The sequence below is a fragment of the Podarcis gaigeae genome (assembly GCF_964106915.1).
Source record: "Podarcis gaigeae genome assembly, chromosome: 10".
NCBI classification, from domain to species: Eukaryota; Metazoa; Chordata; class Lepidosauria; order Squamata; family Lacertidae; genus Podarcis; species Podarcis gaigeae.
The window spans coordinates 8,384,508-8,406,912 of NC_139686.1; the positions used below are offsets into that span (position 1 = coordinate 8,384,508).

Genomic DNA, 22,405 nt, shown 5'->3' on the forward strand with positions numbered 1-22,405 from the left:
TTTTGGTCTGCAATTGAACTTAAGAAGTACAGAACAAGCACTGCCTTTGTAATGAAGTATTATCTTGATGCAAATCCTCGCTCCAGAATTTGCATCAGTCCCCATAGGAATGGAGAGAGAACCCAGATGAATCAATGGGCCAATGGCCCGTCTAGCGCAGCATCCTGTTCTCTCAGTGGATGACCAGGGGCCTATAGGAAGCCTGGAATCAGGACCGGATCGCAACATCACTCTCTGCTCCTGCTGTTTCCAGCAAGTGGGATTCAGGAGCATTCTGACAGGTAGAACAAAGCCCCCGCCCCATTCCAAATTTCGAAGCCCTCATTTATAAATAAATCAGAACCAGGAAGGCCATTTTATTCCCACCACCCCTTAAACATCTCTCAAGTGTCTGTCCATCCTCTTCATCCACGTTTCCTATGAAGGATTATCTTGCCAGGCAGAATATTCCACTGGTGAATTGCTCTTAATTAGAAAGCTCTTTCCCCATGTTTAAGATAGAGCTCTTTTCTCCTTCAAGCCCTTTCACGCCATTCTGATGAGTCCTTAAGGTGATTGCCTGCGTCTCCTCTTCTGGTACATCTTCAGAATATTTAACGGCTGTGAAAACGCTCCTCGGAAATTTCCCCCTTCTAACAAAAGCATTCGTTTCTTTTATGAAAAAGGCCCACGTGGCAGGGAGGTATTTTGACAGTCAACCTTTGCTCGCACAATCACAGTCAGGCCAGCCTCGTCCGTAATAAACCATTTGCCTGATACGCTTCACACACGCACTGCTCCCAAGGCAGCGTTTTCAAAACAGGCTAATATTCCCGTGTCTTCCACTTATAGGCTCTACAGTTTCCAAAGCCTATTGTTCCAATACATACCCTTCAAGCATTGTCCCTGCCTGACGCCACCCCAGCTACTTTGACATCACAACCAGTAGCTTCTGCAATGCAATGCAAAACATGCATATAGCCAAGAAACGGAGTTAACAGAACATAGGAATCACAGAGTTGGGTGGGGAGGGGACCCTGAAGATCATCTAGTTCAACCCCCTGCAATGCAGGGATATGCAGCTGTCTCATACAAGGATCAAACCTGCAGCCCTGGCATGATCAGCACCATAGTCTAACCAGCTGAGCTTTCCTTTTATAGGCGCATAAAGCACAGCTGCTTACGTAAATGTAAGCTCATTTTTAGAGCAGTAAAACACAGGAACATTAGGAAGCTGCATTATTCGGAATCAGACCATCGGGTTCAGCTAGCTCATCATAATCCATGCTGACCAACTGACTTATTTATTTGATTTATATACCACCCTTCATCAAAAGATCTCAGGCCGGTTTGAAGTGGCTCCCCAGGATTCCAGGCAGAAGCCTTTCCCAGCTCCAGCTGGAGATATTGGAAATGCAAAGCAGATGCTCTTGCCACTGAGCTACAACCCCTCCCATTTAACACAGGAATGTTGTTGTTGTTTAGTCGTTTAGTCGTGTCTGACCCTTCGTGACCCCCTGGACCAGAGCACACCAGGTACTCCTGTCTTCCAATGCCTCCCGCAGTTTGGTCAAACTCATGCTGATAGCTTTGAGAACACTGTCCAACCATCTCGTCCTCTGCCGTCCCCTTCTCCTTGTGCCCTCAATCTTTCCCAACATTAGGGTCTTTTCCAGGGAGTCTTCTCTTCTCATGAGGTGGCCAAAGTTCTGGAGCCTCAGCTTCAGGATCTGTCCTTCCAGTGAGCACTCAGGGCTGATTTCCTTCAGAATGGAGAGGTTTGATCTTCTTGCAGTCCATGGGATTCTCAAGAGTCTCCTCCAGCATCATAATTCAAAAGCATCCATTCTTCTGCGATCAGCCTTCTTTATGGTCCAGCTCTCACTTCCATACATCACTACTGGGGAAACCACAGCTTTAACTATACTAACACAGGAATACTAAACCCCCAATGATCAAACCATGCAACAGCAGTCCAAATTACCACAGCAAAATACAGGAACCACCAATTTCACTAACAGAAAATCAGACACATTATCCATTCTCTAGAACGGGCATAGGCAAACTCGGCCCTCCAGATGTTTCAGGACCACAACTCCCATCATCCCTAGCTAACAGGACCAGTGGTCAGGGATGATGGGAATTGTAGTCTCAAAACATCTGGAGGGCTGAGTCTGCCTATGCCTGCTCTAGAATCACCATCTAAACAAATGCAGCTTCGCTTGCCAGTGTGGGAGGAAGAAAGGGGTGACACCTCAAAACTTACAAGGAGAGGAAGGAAGAACTTTCTGATAGTAAGAGCTGTTTGAAAGTAGAACAGACCTCCTTGAGAAGCTGTGGACTCCCCTTCCTTGGAAGTTTTTAAGCAGAGGTTGGATGGCCATCTGTCAGGGATGCTTCAGTTGAGATTCCTGCACTGCAGGGGGTTGGACTAGATGACCCAGGGGGTTCCTTCCAACTCTACGATTCTATGAATTCCTTATTCTAGAGACACAATGCTAGAAGCCCTGTTTCTGGTTAAAAAGACAAACCACTAGTACTTGGTAGTCGGCTTGATTAGGAGATCTTAATTTGGAAGGTGGGGCAGGATTTATAAACTAGGAGATGCTCCCTAAGATTTTAAGCTTTAAGCTTGCTTGATGCCATCGGAGACAAGAGGCCTGACCTCCGATTATGAAAGCACATCCCCGTATTGCTGCTTGCAGCGACGCTGACGGGTTACGTAACCATCCTCCTCTGACAGGAATTATCATCAATTCCATAGCACTGTGAGAGCAAACACGCACACGGTTGCCCCTAACAAAGCGTCTACAGTGATGTCTCCAGGCTTCGTGAGGCACTAAGCAAAATATTAAAATGGATGCCCACAAGACATGCAATAAATTGGCAGGAGGGCTCTCCTCCGTCAGGTAGCTGGCTAGTGAGCCAAGTGCTGATTCATCCCCACGCCAGGCGCTTTGCTATTCATAGCTTAGCAATGTTGTGTCACTTTTTATCTCGGTGGTGGTGGTGGGAGGCGGCCTCCAACTCAGGGACCCCAGGCAGCCATTTGCACTAGACTGGCCAGGACCAGTCTTTTGGATTTATGCCCATAATGAGAAGAAGAGGGGCATATTTATGGAAAAGAATAAAGTACAGGTGTCCGTCTGCCTCAAGCAAACCAGGGGTGTGTTGTTCCTCAGTGAGATTCCCAAGGGAAAAGCCTCTGGGACCTTCTTAACTAAAGAAAAAGGAAGCTTAAGTCCAATGCAATGGAGACGGAATTTCCATTTAGCAAGAGATTGTTCAGGATGGAGAAGGCCAATGTCACATTCCATGAATCAAGGTAAGTCTCGGGCAGTAGAAAAACTAGGATGGGGGTTGGGGCAGAAGGGGAAGCTCTCCTGGGCTCAAAATAGGCCCCCAAAGGTCATGTAGCAAATTGCAAGTTTTCCAGATGACGTTAAGGCAGCTAATACTTACTTTTTCAGCTTGGAATAATTGAAATATGCATCTTCAAGGCGGCAGATGGAAAGCTATGTAGCTCAGCTTTATCAGAGACTTATGGGACGTGGTAGCTGGTAGCAAGCAGAGGAGAGCTTCTCAATGGCCGGTAAATCACTTACAGCCACTGAATATTGGGCTGGCAGAAAATACAGTCTGAATATACAGGTGAGGGGCTGCTGAGAGGAGAGCAGCAAGCGACAAGAGCAGCCCACCTTGAAATTCTGGCAGCGACTGACACACCTTTAAAATTCCTCAGCCACCCTTGGATTGTTCCAGATTGCACATCCCAAAAGTGTCAAACGAGCTTGAAATAGCGGGAGCACGAAATGTCCTGGTACTATTTGCCCAGAAAAATCAGGCAAATAGCCACTGGTCACCAGTACCTTCCCCGAATACGTGGCATTTTTAAAACGACAGCGGGTGTGCGTCATAATTTGTTGAGACAAACTGCAGAATTCCAGAAACTGGGCTCCCTACAAAGTAACTTCTGTCATGCACGTCAGGAGGAAATTTCCTATTGTATTTCTGCCAAAATAATAACATTAAAAAGTATTCCGCCTTCTGTCCACTAGAGGGTGCTTCCCTGCTGCATTAACAATCCCTCTGGCATTTAACGGTATAACTATTATTTATTATGTGGCTGTTAACTAGAAGCTGTACAAAAATGATAAAACAATGTCCCCACACAAAACACAATGACCTAACAAAACAAACCACGAGGGAGGAAAGAAAATGAGGAGGAACGGTTAGGAGGCATATATATAACCAGAAAGGCCTTGGATTGCTTTAAAGTTGTCTTTCATTTATTTATAGGGTTTATATGCTGCCTTTCGAAACAAAAGTTTGTCCAAGGTAGCTTAGAATCAGTATCTAAACCAGTATCTAAAAAGTTAAAACTGAAACAGCAGTATAAGACAATTCCGAATCTAGACCCTATAAAAGAATGCTTACAATTTTTAACAGAGAGCAGCAAAAGTTTAAAAATCCAGGCCATCATTTTAGCCCAAACGCAGCCTGAAATACTTTAGTATTTTAAAGCCTACTCTAGGTCATTTCTCTTCAGCATTCCTTGTACACATATATCTACCCTGAAAACTCTCTGGTAGAGGTTAAAAGCAAGCAAGCTGTACTTCAGAATGAAATAGCTTTTCTATTCAGAGATTTATTTACTTTTTACTTTCCTCGAAGCCCTTATAACAGGTTACAAAACTGGGGAGCTGGTATGACCACAGTGACCTGAAAAATTGCAGCTAAGATTGAATAAAGTCTTCAGTGTTCAGTGAAAATAAGAAGGGTGAGTGAGTCTATTTCAGAGCAACCTCTTCAACAGATGGCTCTGGGATACCAAAAGATATTTGGGTGATCTGAAATCACCCAATAGGAGTGCTATTTATGCAAGCACCAAAGAAAATTGGGATTCACTAAAAAAATGTTTATCGTGGCTGAGGTAGTGGAAAGCAAAAAATAACAGCAGACCATTAGTCAATCTCCCCAGCAGAAAGGTTTCCTCCCAGCAATGAGACCCCAAAGCACCAAGCAAAAACCCCATCCGCCAAGGACCTCAAAGAGAACTTTCTCTTGGTCCTCAGCCAATGTCCACCCCACTCAGTGACATCACGTCTTTGGCCGAAGCAGTCGCAGAAACCTCAAGCAAAGGCAGCCAGCCTTCCCTGACCCTTAGGGGCTCCTCAACTGATCCACCAAATTAAAAAATAACCAGTTAAACCAAGCCCAGAATATGACTGCTTTGTACACTGGGCAAGGGACAACACACTATCCCTGGAACAATGAACCTGAATCAGTCCCTGGAATGAAGCCCCAAACACACTGTCTTGACAGAAGGAAAGCTCAAGAATCACAGGCCATCAAGCAGCCAAAATCAGGACACTCCAGGTTAGGATCAGACAGGCACAGTCCTACCCACCTGCCAGGGTTGTAGATGTATGAAGATTCGGTAGGCCAGGCAAACAAGGTATGTAGGCGAGCAGAGAGAAGGGTCAGGAAGAAAGGAGGAAGAGACAGGCAGAGGAAGCCTAGTGGAGCTAAACCAACTGCCTCACATGGGAAAGGTTGGAAACCTCTGGTGCCAAGTCTGAGTGGAGTTCCCATGCAGCTATGCAAGACTCCTGGCAATTATTCAGGCTGCAAAACTAGGCGGGTCTGAGTAAGACAGGTCCCGAGAACTCCAGCCCCAAGAGCCTGATCCCAACATTGCATTGTTTTAAGTGAATCTGCTTCTGGCCTGTGATCGTGTTGCGTTCCTCCAGTTAAACACATCCGTCTGCTCCACTGCACTGGAAGGGGAAGGAGCTGACGTCAAAAGCTCCCTGCCTAATTCAGCAATGGTCCTCCTTTTGCAACCTTTCGCTGGTTTCTCAACAGTTTAAGCTGAACCTTGAAATAAGGTCATCCACAGAACTATAGCCAGATGCAAAAACCAATTCTAGTTTTGTTTTTAAAAAGAAAACAAAAAACTAAAGGCTGCTCACCTGTCTGCACGTCAATGACCATTTGATGGCCGCCTCTCATTCCAGGCCTGCTGTCCTCGCCATCACCTTGTTCAAGTTTAAGGGAGAGAAATCCTCATTATTCTACATGGTTGTGAGTTTCCCAACGCACATATTTAACTGCATTCAAGATGCGCAAACTTACATAATTCCAAGAATGAAAACGACAGCACTGGCTATTGTAACACAAAACATGCAGGCGTCAAAACAGAATGCTGATATCCAAAAGGATACACTGTACTGGCTAGAGTGTTGGAATGAGTCGGGGGAGACTTAGGTTTGAATTTCTACTTGGATTCAAAGTTATTGGATAGCTTTGAGTTAGTCCCTCCCCAGATTGCTGCTGGGATAACTTGAGAAGACCATGTATGCCACCCTGAGAGTCTGGGGAATTAGGGTGGGATAATAATGCAACTTTTCCCCCCATCAACCCCATGTGAAATATGTGCATCTTGAAAGGACATTTCCCTCTTCTGAAAACAAACTGAAATGAAAAGGGTGGAGGGTATTCTCACTGACCAGGTCACTATATTATTTTCATGACCTTATGGGATCTGAGGGATGTGGGTGGCGCTGTGGCCTAAACCATAGAGCCTAGCGCTTGCCGATCAGAAGGTCAGCGGTTCAAATCCCCGCGATGGGGTGAGCTCCCATTGCTCAGTCCCTGCTCCTGCCAACCTAGCAGTTCGAAAGCATGTCAAAGTGCAAGTAGATAAATAGGTACCACTCTGGCGGGAAGGTAAACAGCATTTCTGTGCGCTGCTCTGGTTCGCCAGAGGCAGCTTAGTCATGCTGACCACATGACCAGGAAGCTGTACGCCGGCTCCCTCAGCCAATAAAGCGAGATGAGCATTGCAACCCCAGAGTCGTCCGCGACTGGACCTAATGGTCAGGGGTCCCTTTACCTTTATGGGATCTGAAGTGCACATACAGCCAGTGAAAGAAGGCATTAAAATCCCTGCAGTCAGCTCCTGTTTGGACCATGATTCTTACACATTCTGCACTAACTTCTTAAGATCATCCAGGAATAGCCTGCTACAGACTGTGTTGCAGCGAACCCAATTGTCTCACCTTTGGTGCTTTTGGGGATTATCTGACCCCACCTTGGTTTGTATTCCTGCTGACTGATGTACTGGTTGAACAAGCCATCTGTTTTAAGTGAGGGAAACAAAAACAGGAGAAAATGTCAGCAGCCAGCCGCTTCACAAAAAACATCACTTTAAAAAATAATAATTTAATAAACTGTGCTAAATACTATACCTTTAAAAAGTAAATAGCATTAATTAAATACTGATCAAAAGGCACCTTGAGCATTTTAGAGCAGAAATCTTGGTAACAGATATTGGGCAAAACTACCAAGTGGCATCACCCACAATCAAACGCATGTCAGGTAAGAAGGATATTAACTCCTCAGACAAGGTGGGGAGCCAAACTTAGTGGTTTTCTGGAGAGGGGGAATGACTGGAGGCAGTCCTAAGGCGCAGAAAGAGAGGCTTGGAGGACCACATTGGGCCCCAAGGGTTGAGTTTCTCCACCCCTGATTTATGGTGTTTTATTGCACCCGTTGCATATTTCCTTTTAATCAGCTGCTCATCACTTTGGTGGCTTCTGGGCTGAAAAGCAGCCTATAATTAAATGGCAACAGTAATAATACCCTTTGACCAGGATAGATCTCACTATGTGGAGACAGGAGGGGAGTTCAGCCAGAGAAGCTGCTGGAGAGCATCGCTAGCGGCTCAGGATGTCAGAATGTGTGCTCCTGCTCAGGCAGGCTGGATCCTGTCCTTGTTTTGAGGATGGAAGAGAATGCTTCGAAGCGCAAAAGCCTTTGCATCTCATGCCTGCAGAAGTCCCCTGGCAGCTCCTAAGACCAAAACGCAGCATTGGTCTTTTTTAAAGGGTCGGGTCAGGCTCTCCAATCAACACCCCCCAGGATGACTTGTGTCATATACAACGCTCTCCTGCCTCCAACTGTGTTTGTGACTTCCTTATAACCCGGCTTCTCTTGCGCAGGATGCTGGGCCTGGAGTTCTTCCAGGCTTCTTCCCAGAAATATTTCTCCCTTGGCAGCTGCTCCGCTTTCAATCTCCTTGTGCTAAACACCAACAAAGGCTTGTTTTGATCTGGCACTGGCCAGGGGAGGGAGGGAGGGAGGGAGGGAGGGAGGGAGGGAGGGTGAGTTGGTTCAATCTTGTAGAAAGCACCTGACCCCTCTCCTCCCATTCCTCTCGCTGCCAAACCGCGCAAGGAAAAATGCCACCGCAATGCACTGGATTCCTCCATCCCCTGCACCAAGAAGCCAACCTGCATCTGTTTAGGGCCATCGTCCACTTATAACGAAAAGGCGGTTTAGAAATAAGGCTTTCGGCTGATTTTTAGAAACAGTTCTCAACCAGCTTGGTTACCAAAACATGTCTCCAAAGCCCTCATCAGCAGCAATTTGGAACAGACGGTTACTTAAGGGAGCTGGTGCCAGGATTGGGGCTTTTAAGTGCTTTGCAAAATGTACCTTGCTGGGACATTGCAAGTTCATTTCACAGAAGGGCCACTGGTGCCTCTTGAAGTGGCTTGGCTTCAGAGCAGGGGATTTCTGGGATGTGCACAAATGACCTACCAACTCTCTTCATTATTTCTTTTAAGCAGGCTGAGTTGCCTACCTTTAATTCAAGTGATAGAAAGGAACTAAGAGAAAAGAATGGCTAGAGGAGACCTCTAGCTGGAGAAACTGCAAGTATCCCAGCATACATCTTGAAGCTAAGGGCAGGAGGGGGGGAACTGTGCAAGCCACCCCATGAATGGGTTTCATCCATGGCACCAAAATTTAAGAAGAATGTTGACAAGCTGGAAGGTGTGCAGAGGGGGTGACCAAGATGATCAAGGAAACCAAGCATTATGAGGAATGGTTGAAGATGCTGTACTACCAAGCTACAGCCCTCCAGTTCTGAAAGACTCTCCTGCTAATCTAGCTCAGTCCACAGATCTCCAACATCTGACGCCCCCATCCACCCAAAAGACTGTGTCCTATTCAGCCCTGACCAGCATCCCTACTTGATGGCCTCCAGATGCTCCAGACTACAACTCCCATTGGACATTAACAGCATCACCAATAGTCAGGGATGATGGGAGTTGTAGTCCAGCAGCATCTGGAGGGCACCAGGTTGGGGAAGGGGCTCTAGGCCAGGAACTGAGGAGAAATAGCAAAGAAATGCCCCCTTATCCAGCTTCCACGACATAAGGACAGTTCCTCAAGTAGCAACTTGCTTGCCTACCACTTTGAGACTAAGCACATATTTTCTCAAGAAGCAGAGCAATTCTTTCAGTTCTAAATAAATTTAGCTTGCTGCTAACCGAGCATTTCACAATGCACTGCAGTCTTTTCAAGAGCGTACACATAACTGAGCTGGAAACAGATGTTTGGCAGGCTCAGAAAGGCAAAATCACTGACCCGATAGCAGCTTGAAACAGTTCAAGGCTTGTTCTCCCATTACAAAGTGGGGAGTTCAGGGGCAGTGTGACCTTACCAAGCCTCACAGACACAAAGTGGGACTGGGACCCAGGGAAGAAATGAAGGCCAGGGGGGTCACAGATGATGTGTTAAGTCTACATCAGGGCCAGTTCTCCCCTTTAACCAGTCCAAGAGTGGGGTAGACACAGCTCCCTGACCATCCCACATTGCTACCAAAGCCAGAATACAGAAAAGTTGCAGCCCCTATGTCAAACTACTACCCTAAACAGACTTGATATCTCATCTGATCTTGGAAGCTAAGCAGGGTCAGGCCTGGTTAGTACTTGGATGGGAGACTGCCTGGGAATACCAGATGCCATAGGCTTATACAAAACTATAGCTCAGTCATTAGAGCATTAGGGTGGTGGGTTTGAGCCCCAAGTTGGGCAAAGGATTCCTGCATTGCAGGGGGTTGAACTAGATGACCCTTGCGACCCCGTCCAACTCTACAATTCTATTGTTCTACCTCTGCTTCATAGACAATAGAGTATTCCCACTAACTCTCACCACTTTCCCCAGCTGGTCAATATGTCTATTGCAGAGATGGCTAGCCTGTGGCCCTCCAGATGTTATCCAACTCCCACCAGCCCCAACCAGCATGACCAATGGTCAGGAATGATGGGAGCTACAGACCAGCAATGTCTGGAGGTTTTCTACCCCTCCTTTATTGGAACCAACTAAATTGCAGCCTGGTAAATTAAAGTCTGGCTGCTTTGTTAAAATAAAGGCAGCCACATTCCTCTTTATTTCTGCTATCTGCCTATCCCAGGAACCTGTGCAGGGTTGTTGTTTTTTTTAAGGTTTGACACAGATCTGGGTTACAAACCAGACTTTATGATTTCTCAAGAGATGGGAAGCAGCCATTTCCTCTTTATGCCCAGAATACTAGTTGTGCAACCTGATATCTGAGTCTTATTCAGCCAGCAATCTCCATCTTGAAACAGAGCTTGCAAGTTGACCTCAAAGCTAATTGTTGCATGTTGTTTTTCCTTGTCCTCCTCACTGCTTGCATTGTGTAACATCTTTCCTGATGGAAGTGTTCTGGAGAACTTGAAAGCCTGCCATACTTTATTAGAACTAAAGATTTCGGCAAATATATTGCCCAACTGGGATTTGTTTTCTTATGGATCATGAAGGCTATTTTATTTCTTCTTCTTCTTTTAATTAAATTTGTATAATGCCCTGTACCCACAGATCTCAGGGTGGTCACAACATAAAATCGCAATACAAAGACAAAATACGTAATAAAAACAAAAACACATTTTAAAAGGGAATTGGATGTTCATCGGCACAGGGCCTGGTCAAAGAGGAACGTTTCTGCCTGGCACCTAAAGGTGTATAGGTGCCAGGTGAGCCCCACCTGAGGACAGCATTCCGCAGACAGGGAGCCACTGCAGAAACCTCCAGCCCCCTCGTGTCCTTTGTGTCAATCCTCTATGCCTGTCCAAAGGCACCTCCTCAACACTTGCCTGACTCAATAAACCCTACCTCTTAGAGCACCCAAACACTTGTGCCAAGCTAAGGAAAAGATGGAGCCTGTTGCAACCGGTTGCCAGGACCCAGCTGTCTCCCCTGTTATCATCACTTTGTAATCAATACCCACATTCCCCAAACAGCACAAGCTCCTTTTTAAAAAAAGGACTGCCTATAACCAATTTAGATAATTCTTTCATACGTCAGATGAGCATCCATGTGGGGAATTGGTGAAAGCCCCCTTGGCTTTAGCTGGCTAAGAAGATACTAACTTCCTGTCTAGTCATGGGGACCAACCTCTCTTACAAAAGCCTAGGAAACGGTCATTCACATGTACGCTTTCCACATGTATTACCTGGAAAAGGGAAAGCATTTCATCAGAATCAGCCCCTAGCAGTCCTCTGCCAACAGATACGCAGTCATCGGAAATGGGCAAGAAGGCATCCAAACAGAGTCTTGACTCAGGGGCAGGAGCGGGTGGGTGTTTGTGAATTTACAAGTTTTCGCAGCTCTGGCGAGATGAATTGTTTGGAACGCTTGGTGTCTGCATCTGGAGGCGCTTCCAAGCAACACCATTAAGGTAACCCTGCATTTGGCATTTCCACCATATGACTGAACTTTCTTGAGAGCTAGCCAGAATATAGGCTGCCTGGAAGCTCTAGGAATGAATCCAAACATGAGGTATTTAAGCCCCGGCTGCGAAACAGCTGAGTTTCAGGGAAACCTTTTTTTATTATTATTTCCAAGAGGAAGTCCGGCAGCTGCCTGAGTTTCCATCTGCACATTTTCTGAGAATTTCAGAAGACACCGGAGGGGAGGGGGAGTGAGGAAGCATGCGTGGCCGATGGCCAACAGACACTGAAAACACATTATCTGGATGCAGGGCAAAGGGGTGTCAGCCTGTTATGGACTGATCCCGGCTACAGCCAGCTCTAGCCCTGGGTTCCTCACCGCTTCTCTCCACCCAATCAAGCACCCTCTGCAATATTGTGAGAAACATAAATATGTGGCACTTTCAAGCACAAGTGCAAGCCCAAACCCATTTCCAAGCCAGTTTAGTTTTCCAGAAAGCTTCGTTTCTGCTTTGGCCAGGTAAGGCAAGGGGGAAATGCAGGCCCAGGGAACTTGAGAAATTCCCTGGAGGAGGAGGACTTGGTAAGCAAACTAGTGCTTTGGCATCCCGGTAAGATCTTCAAGGAAGCACGCAGCCACAAGGAGGTATTTATGTATGAACTGCCCCAGGTTTTGCCAGCAGGTAAACAGCTGCCTCATTCTTTGCCCTGGGTTTAGCTCATGCGGTTGAGGGATTCACCTGTAGAAAAAGCATCCCTGGGCTCAGTCCCAGCCACTGACAAACACTTCTTTGGTTTAAGTTCACTCCGAGGCAAGCTGAGCACTCTCACTGGGGAGACTGTTTCATGCTCCTGTCCCTGGCTCTCTCCCCACACACCTGGCGCGCCACCTACTGCTCCTTAACCAGAGAGGGGAGGGAAGGAGACAGCTGTCATTTGGTAACAGCTCTGAAACCCAAAAGGCTGCAGTCAACACTGCTAAGCTAGCTTAGGCTTCCTGACCTGTGTGACCAGGAATAAGTTGAATAAGTCACATGATACAAGTGGCCAGCCAATAGCATATATTACAGCAGGGGTCAGCAACCTTTTTCAGCCGGTCCACTGTCCCTCAGACCATGTGGTGGGCCGGACTATATTTTGGAAAAAAAATAATAATGAACAAATTCCTATGCCCCACAGACAACCCAGAGATACATTTTAAATAAAAGCACACATTCTACTCATGTAGAAATACAGTGGTGCCCCGCAAGACAAATGCCTCGCTAAACGAAAAACCCGCAAGACGAAAGGGTTTTCCGATTTTTTAGCGGCTTCGCAAGACGAATTTCCCTATGGGCTTGCTTCGCAAGACGAAAGCCCATAGGGAAATCTCCGGGGACAGTGGGGAAGCGCAGCGCGCCTTCTCCTCTGTTCCCGGACCTGTCCTAAGGCTTGCGGTGGGAGGTCCGGGAACAGAGGGGAAGGCGCGAAGGGCTTCTCCTCTGTTCCCGGGGCTTGCGGTGGGAGGAGGGTTTTTCCTCCCCACCGCCAACATTCAGAACAGCATTCTGAATGTTGGCGGTGGGGTGGAAAGCCCTCCTCCCACCGCAAGCCTTCAGGACAGGTCCGGGAACAGAGGGGAAGGTGCGCAGCCTGCTGCCCCGCGCGAGGGGCGCTCTTAAGCAGAGCGCCCCTCGCGCCGGGCCGACATTCGCCGCTTGGAGAGCCCTGCGGGGAAGTCCTGCAGGGTTCCCCAAGCTGCGAATGTCTGCGCCGCGCGAGGGGCGCTCTGCTTAAGAGCGCCCCTCGCGTGGGGCAGCAGGCTGCTATCCGCAGCTTGGAGAGCCCTGCGGGGAAGTCCTGCAGGGCTCCCCAAGCTGCGAATGTCTGCCCCTCGCGCGGGGCAGCAGGCTGCTATCCGCAGCTTGGAGAGCCCTCTGGACCTCTTCTGAAGGCGGGTGGGGGGCAAAAGTCTTTGTCCCCCCTGCCTGCCTTCCCGGGGGATTTTAAAATGCTGGCGGGCGGCAGCGCTGCCGCCCGCCAGCATTTTAAGATCGCCCCGGACAGCGGAGAAGTCTCCGCTGTCCCGGGAAGGGGGGGGGAAGCAAAGACTTTCGTCCCCCCACGTCAGCCTTCAGAAGAGGTCGGGGGACAGACTGTCCCCAAACCTGGTCTGAAGGCGGTTTCCATAGGAACGCATTGATTGATTTTCAATGCATTCCTATGGGAAACCGTGCTTCGCAAGACGAAAAACTCGCAAGACGAAAAGACTTGCGGAACGAATTAATTTCGTCTTGCGAGGCACCACTGTACCAGGTAGGCCCCACAAATAACCCAAAGATGCATTTTAAATAAAATGACACATTCTTCTCATGTAAAAACACGCTGATTCCCAGACGTCCGTGGGCCAGTTTGAGAAGGGGATTGGGCCGCATCCGGCCCATGGGCCTTAGGTTGCCTACTCTTGTACAGTGGTACCTCAGGTTAAGTACTTAATTCGTTCCGGAGGTCTGTTCTTAACCTTAAACTGTTCTTAACCTGAAGCACCACTTTACCTACTGGGGCCTCCTGCTGCTGCCGCACTGCCGGAGCACGATTTCTGTTCTGATCCTGAAGCAAAGTTCTTAACCTGAGGTACTATTTCTGGGTTAGCGGGGTCTGTGACCTGAAGTGTCTGTAACCCGAGGTACCACTGTATTACAGTGAGACGTTATGGGCCAGGCCACATACCTCCAAGAATAGGAATCCAAATGCTTGTGCACACACCCATGCCTACAGGGAACTATATTTTGCAGGCTTCAAAAATGTTCGCCCTTGTGATGGGGAGGCTACCCCCTTGTTTTCCAGACTCAACGGTCAACCCGTAAATGTAAGCATCACATCCCTCCGAGGCGCTGCATCTGGAAATTGTTTCCCAAAGGCAAAATGCTCTGGGCTCTGTGGCAATAAATCTAGCTGGGGCAAGGGACCCTGATGGGTCAGTAATGTGGAGCTCCTCTTGCACCAGAACTCCAAGATCCCAGCTACCCATTCCATTTGTCACATTACAAGCAGCCACCTGCAAGCCAGGTCCAGTAACTATGGCAATCGCCAGGAGAAGGACAGAGGAATCTAGAGGGGATCACAGGCAAGCATGCAGGGAAACAGGAGCCTCTAACCACCTTCTTTCATGCATTATTTCTCTGCTTATCTTATCTTTCCTTTAACAGCTAATTATCCCTGTTCCTTCCCCTCACACAAACCCTAGGGGACAATTGGCTGTTAAAGGAAAGATAAGATCAGGAGAACAACAGAGGGATGCAGAAAGGTAGCCACTCCCTCTCTGCATTCCCCTGCTATTCCCTCCAGAGTCAACTGCTTGCCTCCAGGGCAGCTGCAGCAGCAGCATCAGCCAGAGCCAGGCTTACACATGATGAGTACTCTGGACATGATGGACATGACATGTAGCCACATTCGGGAATGAGTGGGGCAAGTAGGGAGTTTGTTAACAGGAACTGTAAAGTTCGTTCTGGGTTGGGTGCCTGCCAAGCTGCAAAGAAGATTGTATTTATATTATTCATATTTTCATTCATCCCTCTTTTACTCAGAAGGGTCTCAAAGCAACTTGCAATTGTTTGGCACTGCCAACAATCTGAATGGCATAGGGCTGGGCGATATCTGGTTTTCAACACTATGATATATCACCAGCTAAACATCACGATGTACCGATATATCACAATGTCTGAAATAAGGATGGAACTATGTAGCGCCACTGATGGCTTCACAGTTTTTCCTGCATTGTGATATTTGCTCTTGTGATTCGATGCTCCCTGCATGTGGCACAGTTAACAGGGGTTGCAGGAACTGAGAGAAGCATTGGCTGGCTTCACGGTTTTCCCCACATTGTGATTTTTGCACAGCGCGCGTGCACATACACACATCAAGATTCGCAATATATTGCCAGGTGAAAAATTATGAAACTGCTATCACAATATGGTCTTCAAGCCGGTTTTGGACGATCTATTGATATACTGCCCAGCCCTCGACTGAAGCTTGGGAAGGTGAGGGGTCCTGTTTCATTAACGACTTACAGAGCTCAAGAATATAAAGGGACCCCAAAAAGCCCAGCTAGAGCCAAGACGTCCATTCATTTGCCAATCTAATTCAAAACGTGCCTTGCTCCCTGCTCTGCCCTTACCATTCACAGCTTTCTCTATCAACTCTTCGCAGGCATTGAAGTCGCCCTTCAGGACTAGCTTGTCGTGAAGGTCTGTCAGCATGGGGTGCTCCAGCGCAATCTTGGTTTTCTTCTGCAGGGACTCAAAGGCCTCTGTGTAGTTGTGCTGGCGAAAGTGCTTCAGGCAGAGGCGAATGGCTTCCTGTTCACGGTACTACTGGAACACAAGGAAATTTATGAGAACAGCACTGTGGATCTCCCAGCCAAATGCTGCAGGATATACCTCCGGCACTGGGTTGGATTAAACAGGGACCTAAGCCCTTGGGAAAAGGGACACAGGTGGCGCTGTGGGTTAAACCACAGAGCCTAGGATTTGCCAATCAGAAGAAGGTTGGCGGTTCGAATCCCCGTGACGGGGTGAGTTCCCGTTGCTCGGTCCCTGCTCCTGCCAACTTCGCAGTTCAAAAGCACGTCAAAGTGCAAGTAGATAAATAGGTACCACTCCAGCGGGAAGGTAAACGGCGTTTCCATGCGCTGCTCTGGTTCGCCAGAAGCGGCTTAGTCATGCTGGTCACATGACCCGGAAGCTGTACGCCGGCTCCCTCGGCCAATAAAGCGAGATGAGCGCCGCAACCCCAGAGTCAGCCATGACTGGACCTAATGGTCAGGGGTCCCTTTACCTTTACCTAAGCCCATGGGAGCAGATGAAAGAAAGCAATGCCCAATTTTAATTTTACACATATGCCTTCTTACTGATTTAGTTACCTACTTTTTAAATTACATTTATATCCTGCCTTCCTTACACCAGGGAAACAGGCAGTCACAGACACCCAAGCGCTGATCAGGCTCAGACCTGCTTAGCAGCAGTGCTGATGGATCTGCACTGATTTTATCTGCACAACTACCTTGCAAGGTAGGATCAAGTGAGGATTTGGATCTGTATCTCCTGGGTTGACATCAACCACTTTATCAGCTCTACCATGAGGGCCCTCGGAAAGGAAGATCTCTCAGTAGTGTCTAATAGCCAGGAAGTTTAAAAGTTCCATACTGCTTTCATCATGCATATTTTTAATCCTAAAAGAATTATTGCAACTTCTGTACTGTCAGACAGCTCAGAAACCAGTCCTAACTACACATGCTTGGAAGCATTTATAAACTGTTTGATGTTTTAAAAATCTACAAGCAGTGTACAATATTTTTAAAAACTGTATCATTAAAAAATGCAGCCTAAAATCGAAACTAGAGAAATATAAAACAGGAATCAAGGGTTTCAAACATATCAAGCAGGCTCTGATTTTATGGGACAAGGAAAAACTGGGCAAAAAGATACGTCCATCAACTACCTGCAGAAATATTTGAACCTTCCCTATACCAAGGCAGTGTGTTGGTCTATCTAACCACTACTGGGAGCCAGCATGGTGTAGTGGTTAAGAGTGGTGGACTCGTAATCTGGTGAACCGGGTTCGCTTCCCCGCTCCTCCACATGCAGCTGCTGGGTGACCTTGGGCCAGTCACACTTCTTCAAGTCTCTCAGCCCCACTCACCTCACAGAGTGTTTGTTGTGGGGGAGGAAGGGAGAGGAGAATGTTAGCCGCTTTGAGACTCCTGAAGGGGAGTGAAAGGCGGGATATCAAATCCAAACTCTTCTTCTTCTTCTTCTACTGTCTACTCTGACCGCCAAAAGCTTTCTGAGATTGCATGTATAGGCTTCCTCTCCCTCCCTCCCCCCCCCCAATATACTAGGTACTCGGGATCTTTTTCAATTGCAGAAAGGTCAAACCAGGACAATAATATCATTATCATTGTTGTTCTTATTAAATAATATCCTTCTTTTGGAACTGAGGCAAGCTATAAATATGCTGTCACACAAAAGCCAAAGTTCTTCCATTATGAAATGCTCACGCTTCTCACAAAAAGCGGGATTATTTTTCCAAAGCATTTCACATTCCCCAGATTCACACGGCCAAACCTAAAGTACCACGTCAAACAGCTATGTCTTTAGAAATAATGATATTGATGCTGCGAGTGTCATACAATAGTTGACTGCTTGAATTCAAACAGGGTAACTTATCCACCAACCAGAAAATTGAATTTCTTTCTCTCACAAAAACCTCCAGCAGTTCTGCAGCCTACCTTGCTGTACCAATTGAGGCAGGGTTGCACCACATCCGGATCGTCAATGCCGTTAAGTTCAACGTACCAGATGCTAAAATTGAAGCTGGGGCCCCACGACAGCAACGGAACTGAGGAATAACAAGAAAGGAGAAAAAGACATTATGTACTGGCATGCTGGTTTCTATTGACCACAGGTGGCAGGCAGGCACTGGCTTGTCTGTCATCATTCCTCCCAGACAATTTAAAAGCATCACTGGGCCGTTAAAGAAAATAGGGCAATGCAACAGTTGTTAAGTGTGCATAAACAGTAGGAGGACAACATGGACTGCTTTTGTGTAGCCCAGTTCCATTGCATTATCTCACTCTGGGAAGGAGGTACCAGAATCCATGGGACCCTCAAAAATTGAGAGTTACTGTTCAAGTCAAGCAACTGAAGACAAGTGGCCTGCAAGGCAGCATTGTCCATCTCACTATTCACCACTTAAATGTGCATCAAATACAGTGAACTCAGTCATAGATTCCCACAGTAAAAACAAGTGCCACTCTACAGGCCCCAGTCACAATGGGTTATATGACCTGTGCATGCAAGCCCAATCCCCTTTTGAAAGGTTTGTGCCCTTGTGTGCATACTCCCTACCACGAAGAAGATAGAAATCCATTGCCCCGTCCTATAGAGCACATCCCACAGTCACTCAGGGCCTCTGAATTCCATTTATACTCTGCAATTGCCTTCTACATGCTGGGTACTGAAGCCATGTGTGCCAGCTATGATTTCTTTAGATTTCCACCCACTTCTGTTTGAGCACTCTCCCTCTCCCTCTCCCTCTCCCTCTCTCTACCCAGTCAATCCTCAAGATCTCTTAGATGCCAGAGCACTACTTGAAAGTTTCCACAGACAAGCTCAAAACGTCACATCCTCTCACCTGGGAAAACTTTTACTTCCAGGTGTGCAGATTCTGCCTGGGCTAACTGCACACACTGCCCTTCGCAACACACCCCAGGCTTAAAGCCTAAAGTGCCGAAACTAAGCCTCTGCGTCAAATTAAGCTTTTGAGTACCTGTGGCCAACGGCAGAATATGCAGAATGGTGGATAAACTGTGATCCATAAAGCACACTTTCAAATTGCAGAAGAAATACAATACTACGAGTTTTAGAAGCGGCCCGTCACCGTGTCTCAATCTCACCTACCCTACAGAGATGATGCAAGGTAAAAAGGGCCTGAGTTCCTTGGAGGAAATGATTTTTAAAAAATAATATTCAGATAGATCTTTTGAGAGGATCCTTTGAAAAGCCAGCTCTCCAGGAGACCTGTGATTCCAGTCATTAAAATATAGGTGTCTAGAATGTTCAGATGCACAAGCAGTTAAAATACAAACGAAACCCAATGAATGCCATTAGCATTTAGAAGAATACATCATTTAGACACCTGTCCTGGAGGTTCTGCATAAATCTGAAATAATGGAGCTGCAGTATTGTGTGAAAAGTAGCTATGAAGGCGCACAGCCACAGTTTTGTATGGAAGCAATTATATTCCTGACACCAGCCTTTGATCATTTTGAGTAAAGTACTTCTGTGGCACCTAAGGAAAGGGCCACTGACTCAGCTCATCTTGGCCAAGTTCCCAGTTCTGGCGGCTAGTGGTTCCCCGCTCCAAAAATGGAAGCTTAGAATTAAATTAAGCGGTGCACTTTGAAAAACAAATCTTGCCTATGGATCAGCAATAAGCAAGTGCAATTAAAATGGTCCAGAGTGGTCGTTTTTCATGTTTCATAAAGTTATCAATAAGGTAATAGTGGAGAGCTCGCCCATCACTATGGATTTTTCCCTAATCCAGATTTAGCAGGTGTTCTAGACTGCATTCTTGGTTCCGCAATCTTAAAGTGTCTGGTGTTCTGCCCGACAAGCCTGACTGCTTTAAGTGCCAATGATTCCCTAAGAAAGGATCCTGGCAATAGTAGTTTTTCCAAGACATCAGCCCTGATAAAGATCCAATCATAGAGGGATAATTATCAAGGTTCCAGGGTGGAATGAGAGCCCCATCACACAGTGTATCTGCCATGAAAAACGCCTGCAATGTACTTCGTGTGTACCCAAAATTGTGTGTACCCCACAATTTCCCTTTCACAGAGATTACAGTAATGCGCAAATTGTTCCTCTGCAGTCACATCAGATCCACAGAGTGAGAAGCACAATGCAAGCCCAGCAATCCCTCCGACTGAACTAGCCGCCCTTAAAAATCAAAAGCAAGCTTTGGAGTTGCACAGAACTCTTCACGCGCTCACATCAAAAGGGGCTTTTCGCACCAGCTGCTTAAAAGACGTTTGCCTGTGGCAAGTGGCTAACAGAAAGGGCATTTCCTACATCTTAGCATTTTAGACCCAAGAGCCTGGAATGAAAAGAACAGACGGAGCGACTGCTAACGAGCCATGTTCCCAGTACAACCCACGCACTGCACGTAGACAGCTTACAGGCTGTGCTGTGAATGTCACGGGCTGAGAACACCTTCAGATCCACGAAAAATCAAGTGGGTCTTTTCGAGCTTGGATCATCTCTGCCCTGCCATCTTCAATCCACAGCGCCAGAGCACAGAATCATCCATTCCGTCGTACTTTTAGAACCTCCTTCTCCATAACCAACTCCCCCTTCCTGACCTCTCCCCTCCAGACACTGTATCACAGTTTCTTTTAACCTAACAGCTGCTCTGCTGGAGCAGACCCAAAGGTCCATCTCACCAGAGAGTTCCAGCGCCAGTGTCATCCAGACAGATGCTTCTAAGCTCCAAAGCAGGGCATGAAAGCAGCAATTCTCCCCGTTTGCACCCGGCATCTGGCACGAAAGTGTACAGCCCTTGAACATGGATGCTTCCTTCAGCTATCATGGTTAACTGGCAGGCTGGGCTGGGGCTGGTATGGCACAACACTGCTAGGCTATATTTGTGTCACTAGTGTGTAGGGGAGGCATAGGGGGTGTTAAGGAAGGGGCAGTATCTCTGGCGTGCTCCTTCTGGGCAGCTCATCCACCATTAGCCGGCCCCCTGCCTGCACTCAACTCTCATCTGTGGCTCCTAGAAATTGTCGGTATGCGACAGCACCCACACCCCGGGGACAGCTTCGCCTGGCCGGCTAAACCAGGTGAGGGTAGCCATTGGGTCTCAAATCCTTGATGAATTAGGGAGGCGCCCTGCATGTCCTGCAGCTAAGTTGGTGTTAAACGTCTTACTCAGCTTTCCTTTGGACCACATCAACGAGGCCAAGACATCGGTCTTGTCATCTGGGTAGCCCAGGACTTCCACACATATTGCCCAGGAGATCACTTTGGTACTGCAAAAACACAGTGTGTAGGCACCTTTGCAGTGTGGACAGCTGCAATTCCTTGGAGGGCTTTAAGCAGAGGCTGGATAGCCATCTGTCATGCATGATCTAGTTGAGATTCCTGCGTCGCAGGGAGTTGAACAAGATGGCCCTGGTTCTAGGATTCCACAATTCAGGATTCCAGAATAACGGATGACCAAAGAGAACTCAAAAGAATAATGGTGTGGCCATTTCTTTCACTTGGATCTGCCTATTTCACCCAACTGCAACCTGGTGCCCTCCAGTTGTTTTAGATTGTAGCTCCGAGTTGTAGTCCAAAACATCTGGAGGAAGGCTAATATACTGTGTATTACCAAACTCTAGCACTAGAGTGGATTTTTTGGCAAGGGGGGTGGGGAGAGTGCAGGAAGGGAGAAAACTATTGTTTCCCATATATGTATCCTCCATGCAAATACTGACATTATTCCACACAAGATATTGCTTTCCCTAAATCTATTATTATTAGATAATCTACACAAAACTTCACCGTTCAAGCAAGTGTGAATAAGGGGTGAAAGTGGGGAAGGGGGGGAATCAAGATTCTAAAATGAGAAGAAGATCAATGAGCAAAATACCCAAGTAATCAATGAAGTTAAAGCAAAACAAGAGTACGGGTGTAGTTGCTCATCTGTTGCGCAAATTCTTTTAAAGCAAAACAAACATAATCAGGACATGAGCTCAGATTAGGAAAAAACTTGCCAGCTTGTAATGTTTTACAGGCAAGGCCACCCAGCGAGCATAAGGCAAAGCAAATGTCCTTTTTTATTATTAAACAGATCTAATTCACTTAATCCAGAGATTGCTGCCCAGGATCCCACAGATTCCAAGACAGATACCCATTTGCAAGAATTGTCCCCACTCAAACAGGAGGGCCAAGAATTCACGGTGTTATTCCTGTTCTTATACAAGTCTAGCATCAACTGGCATTTTGGTTAACCACATTATTTTAGACCAAAATGAAGGCTGCCATAAATTGAGGACAATGTTTGGAAAGTAAAAGTACTTGGTTTAAGTATTTATTTTAAATGGTCTGTATCCAATGCTAGTCAACCTCACAGCAGACCCATTGAAATCAACGGACATGAGTAACTTCAGTTAATTTTAATGGGTCTACTCTGAGCAGAACTCATTTGGCTACAATCCAATATTTATTCCCTGTCTTTCAACTGCAATTTCTGAAGGGGTTGTTTATATAGCACTTTTTTACTCTAAGTGTTTTATACACTTTACAAAGTTTGAACCACTTTCCCCAAAGCATTCCAGGCAGAGTTCATGGGGCTGG

The 22,405-nt window shown here is 46.9% G+C and overlaps 1 protein-coding gene across 2 annotated transcripts in view; it reads right to left on the minus strand.

The window, feature by feature from the left end:
- The window catches only part of MKLN1 (muskelin 1), a 100,174-nt gene that overhangs the window by 57,628 nt on the left and 20,141 nt on the right, over positions 1-22,405 (minus strand). Inside the window, exons 5-8 of one of the 2 annotated variants that reach the window (XM_083700257.1) lie at positions 17,791-17,900; positions 15,679-15,871; positions 7,044-7,121; positions 5,955-6,020 (exon numbers count right to left, since the gene is read on the minus strand). In XM_083700257.1, the coding sequence (XP_083556383.1) occupies positions 5,955-6,020; positions 7,044-7,121; positions 15,679-15,871; positions 17,791-17,900 (447 nt within the window). Of the gene's footprint in view, positions 1-5,954; positions 6,021-7,043; positions 7,122-15,678; positions 15,875-17,790; positions 17,901-22,405 lie in introns of those variants that run through there. The other variant, XM_083700258.1, reaches the window with a different exon arrangement.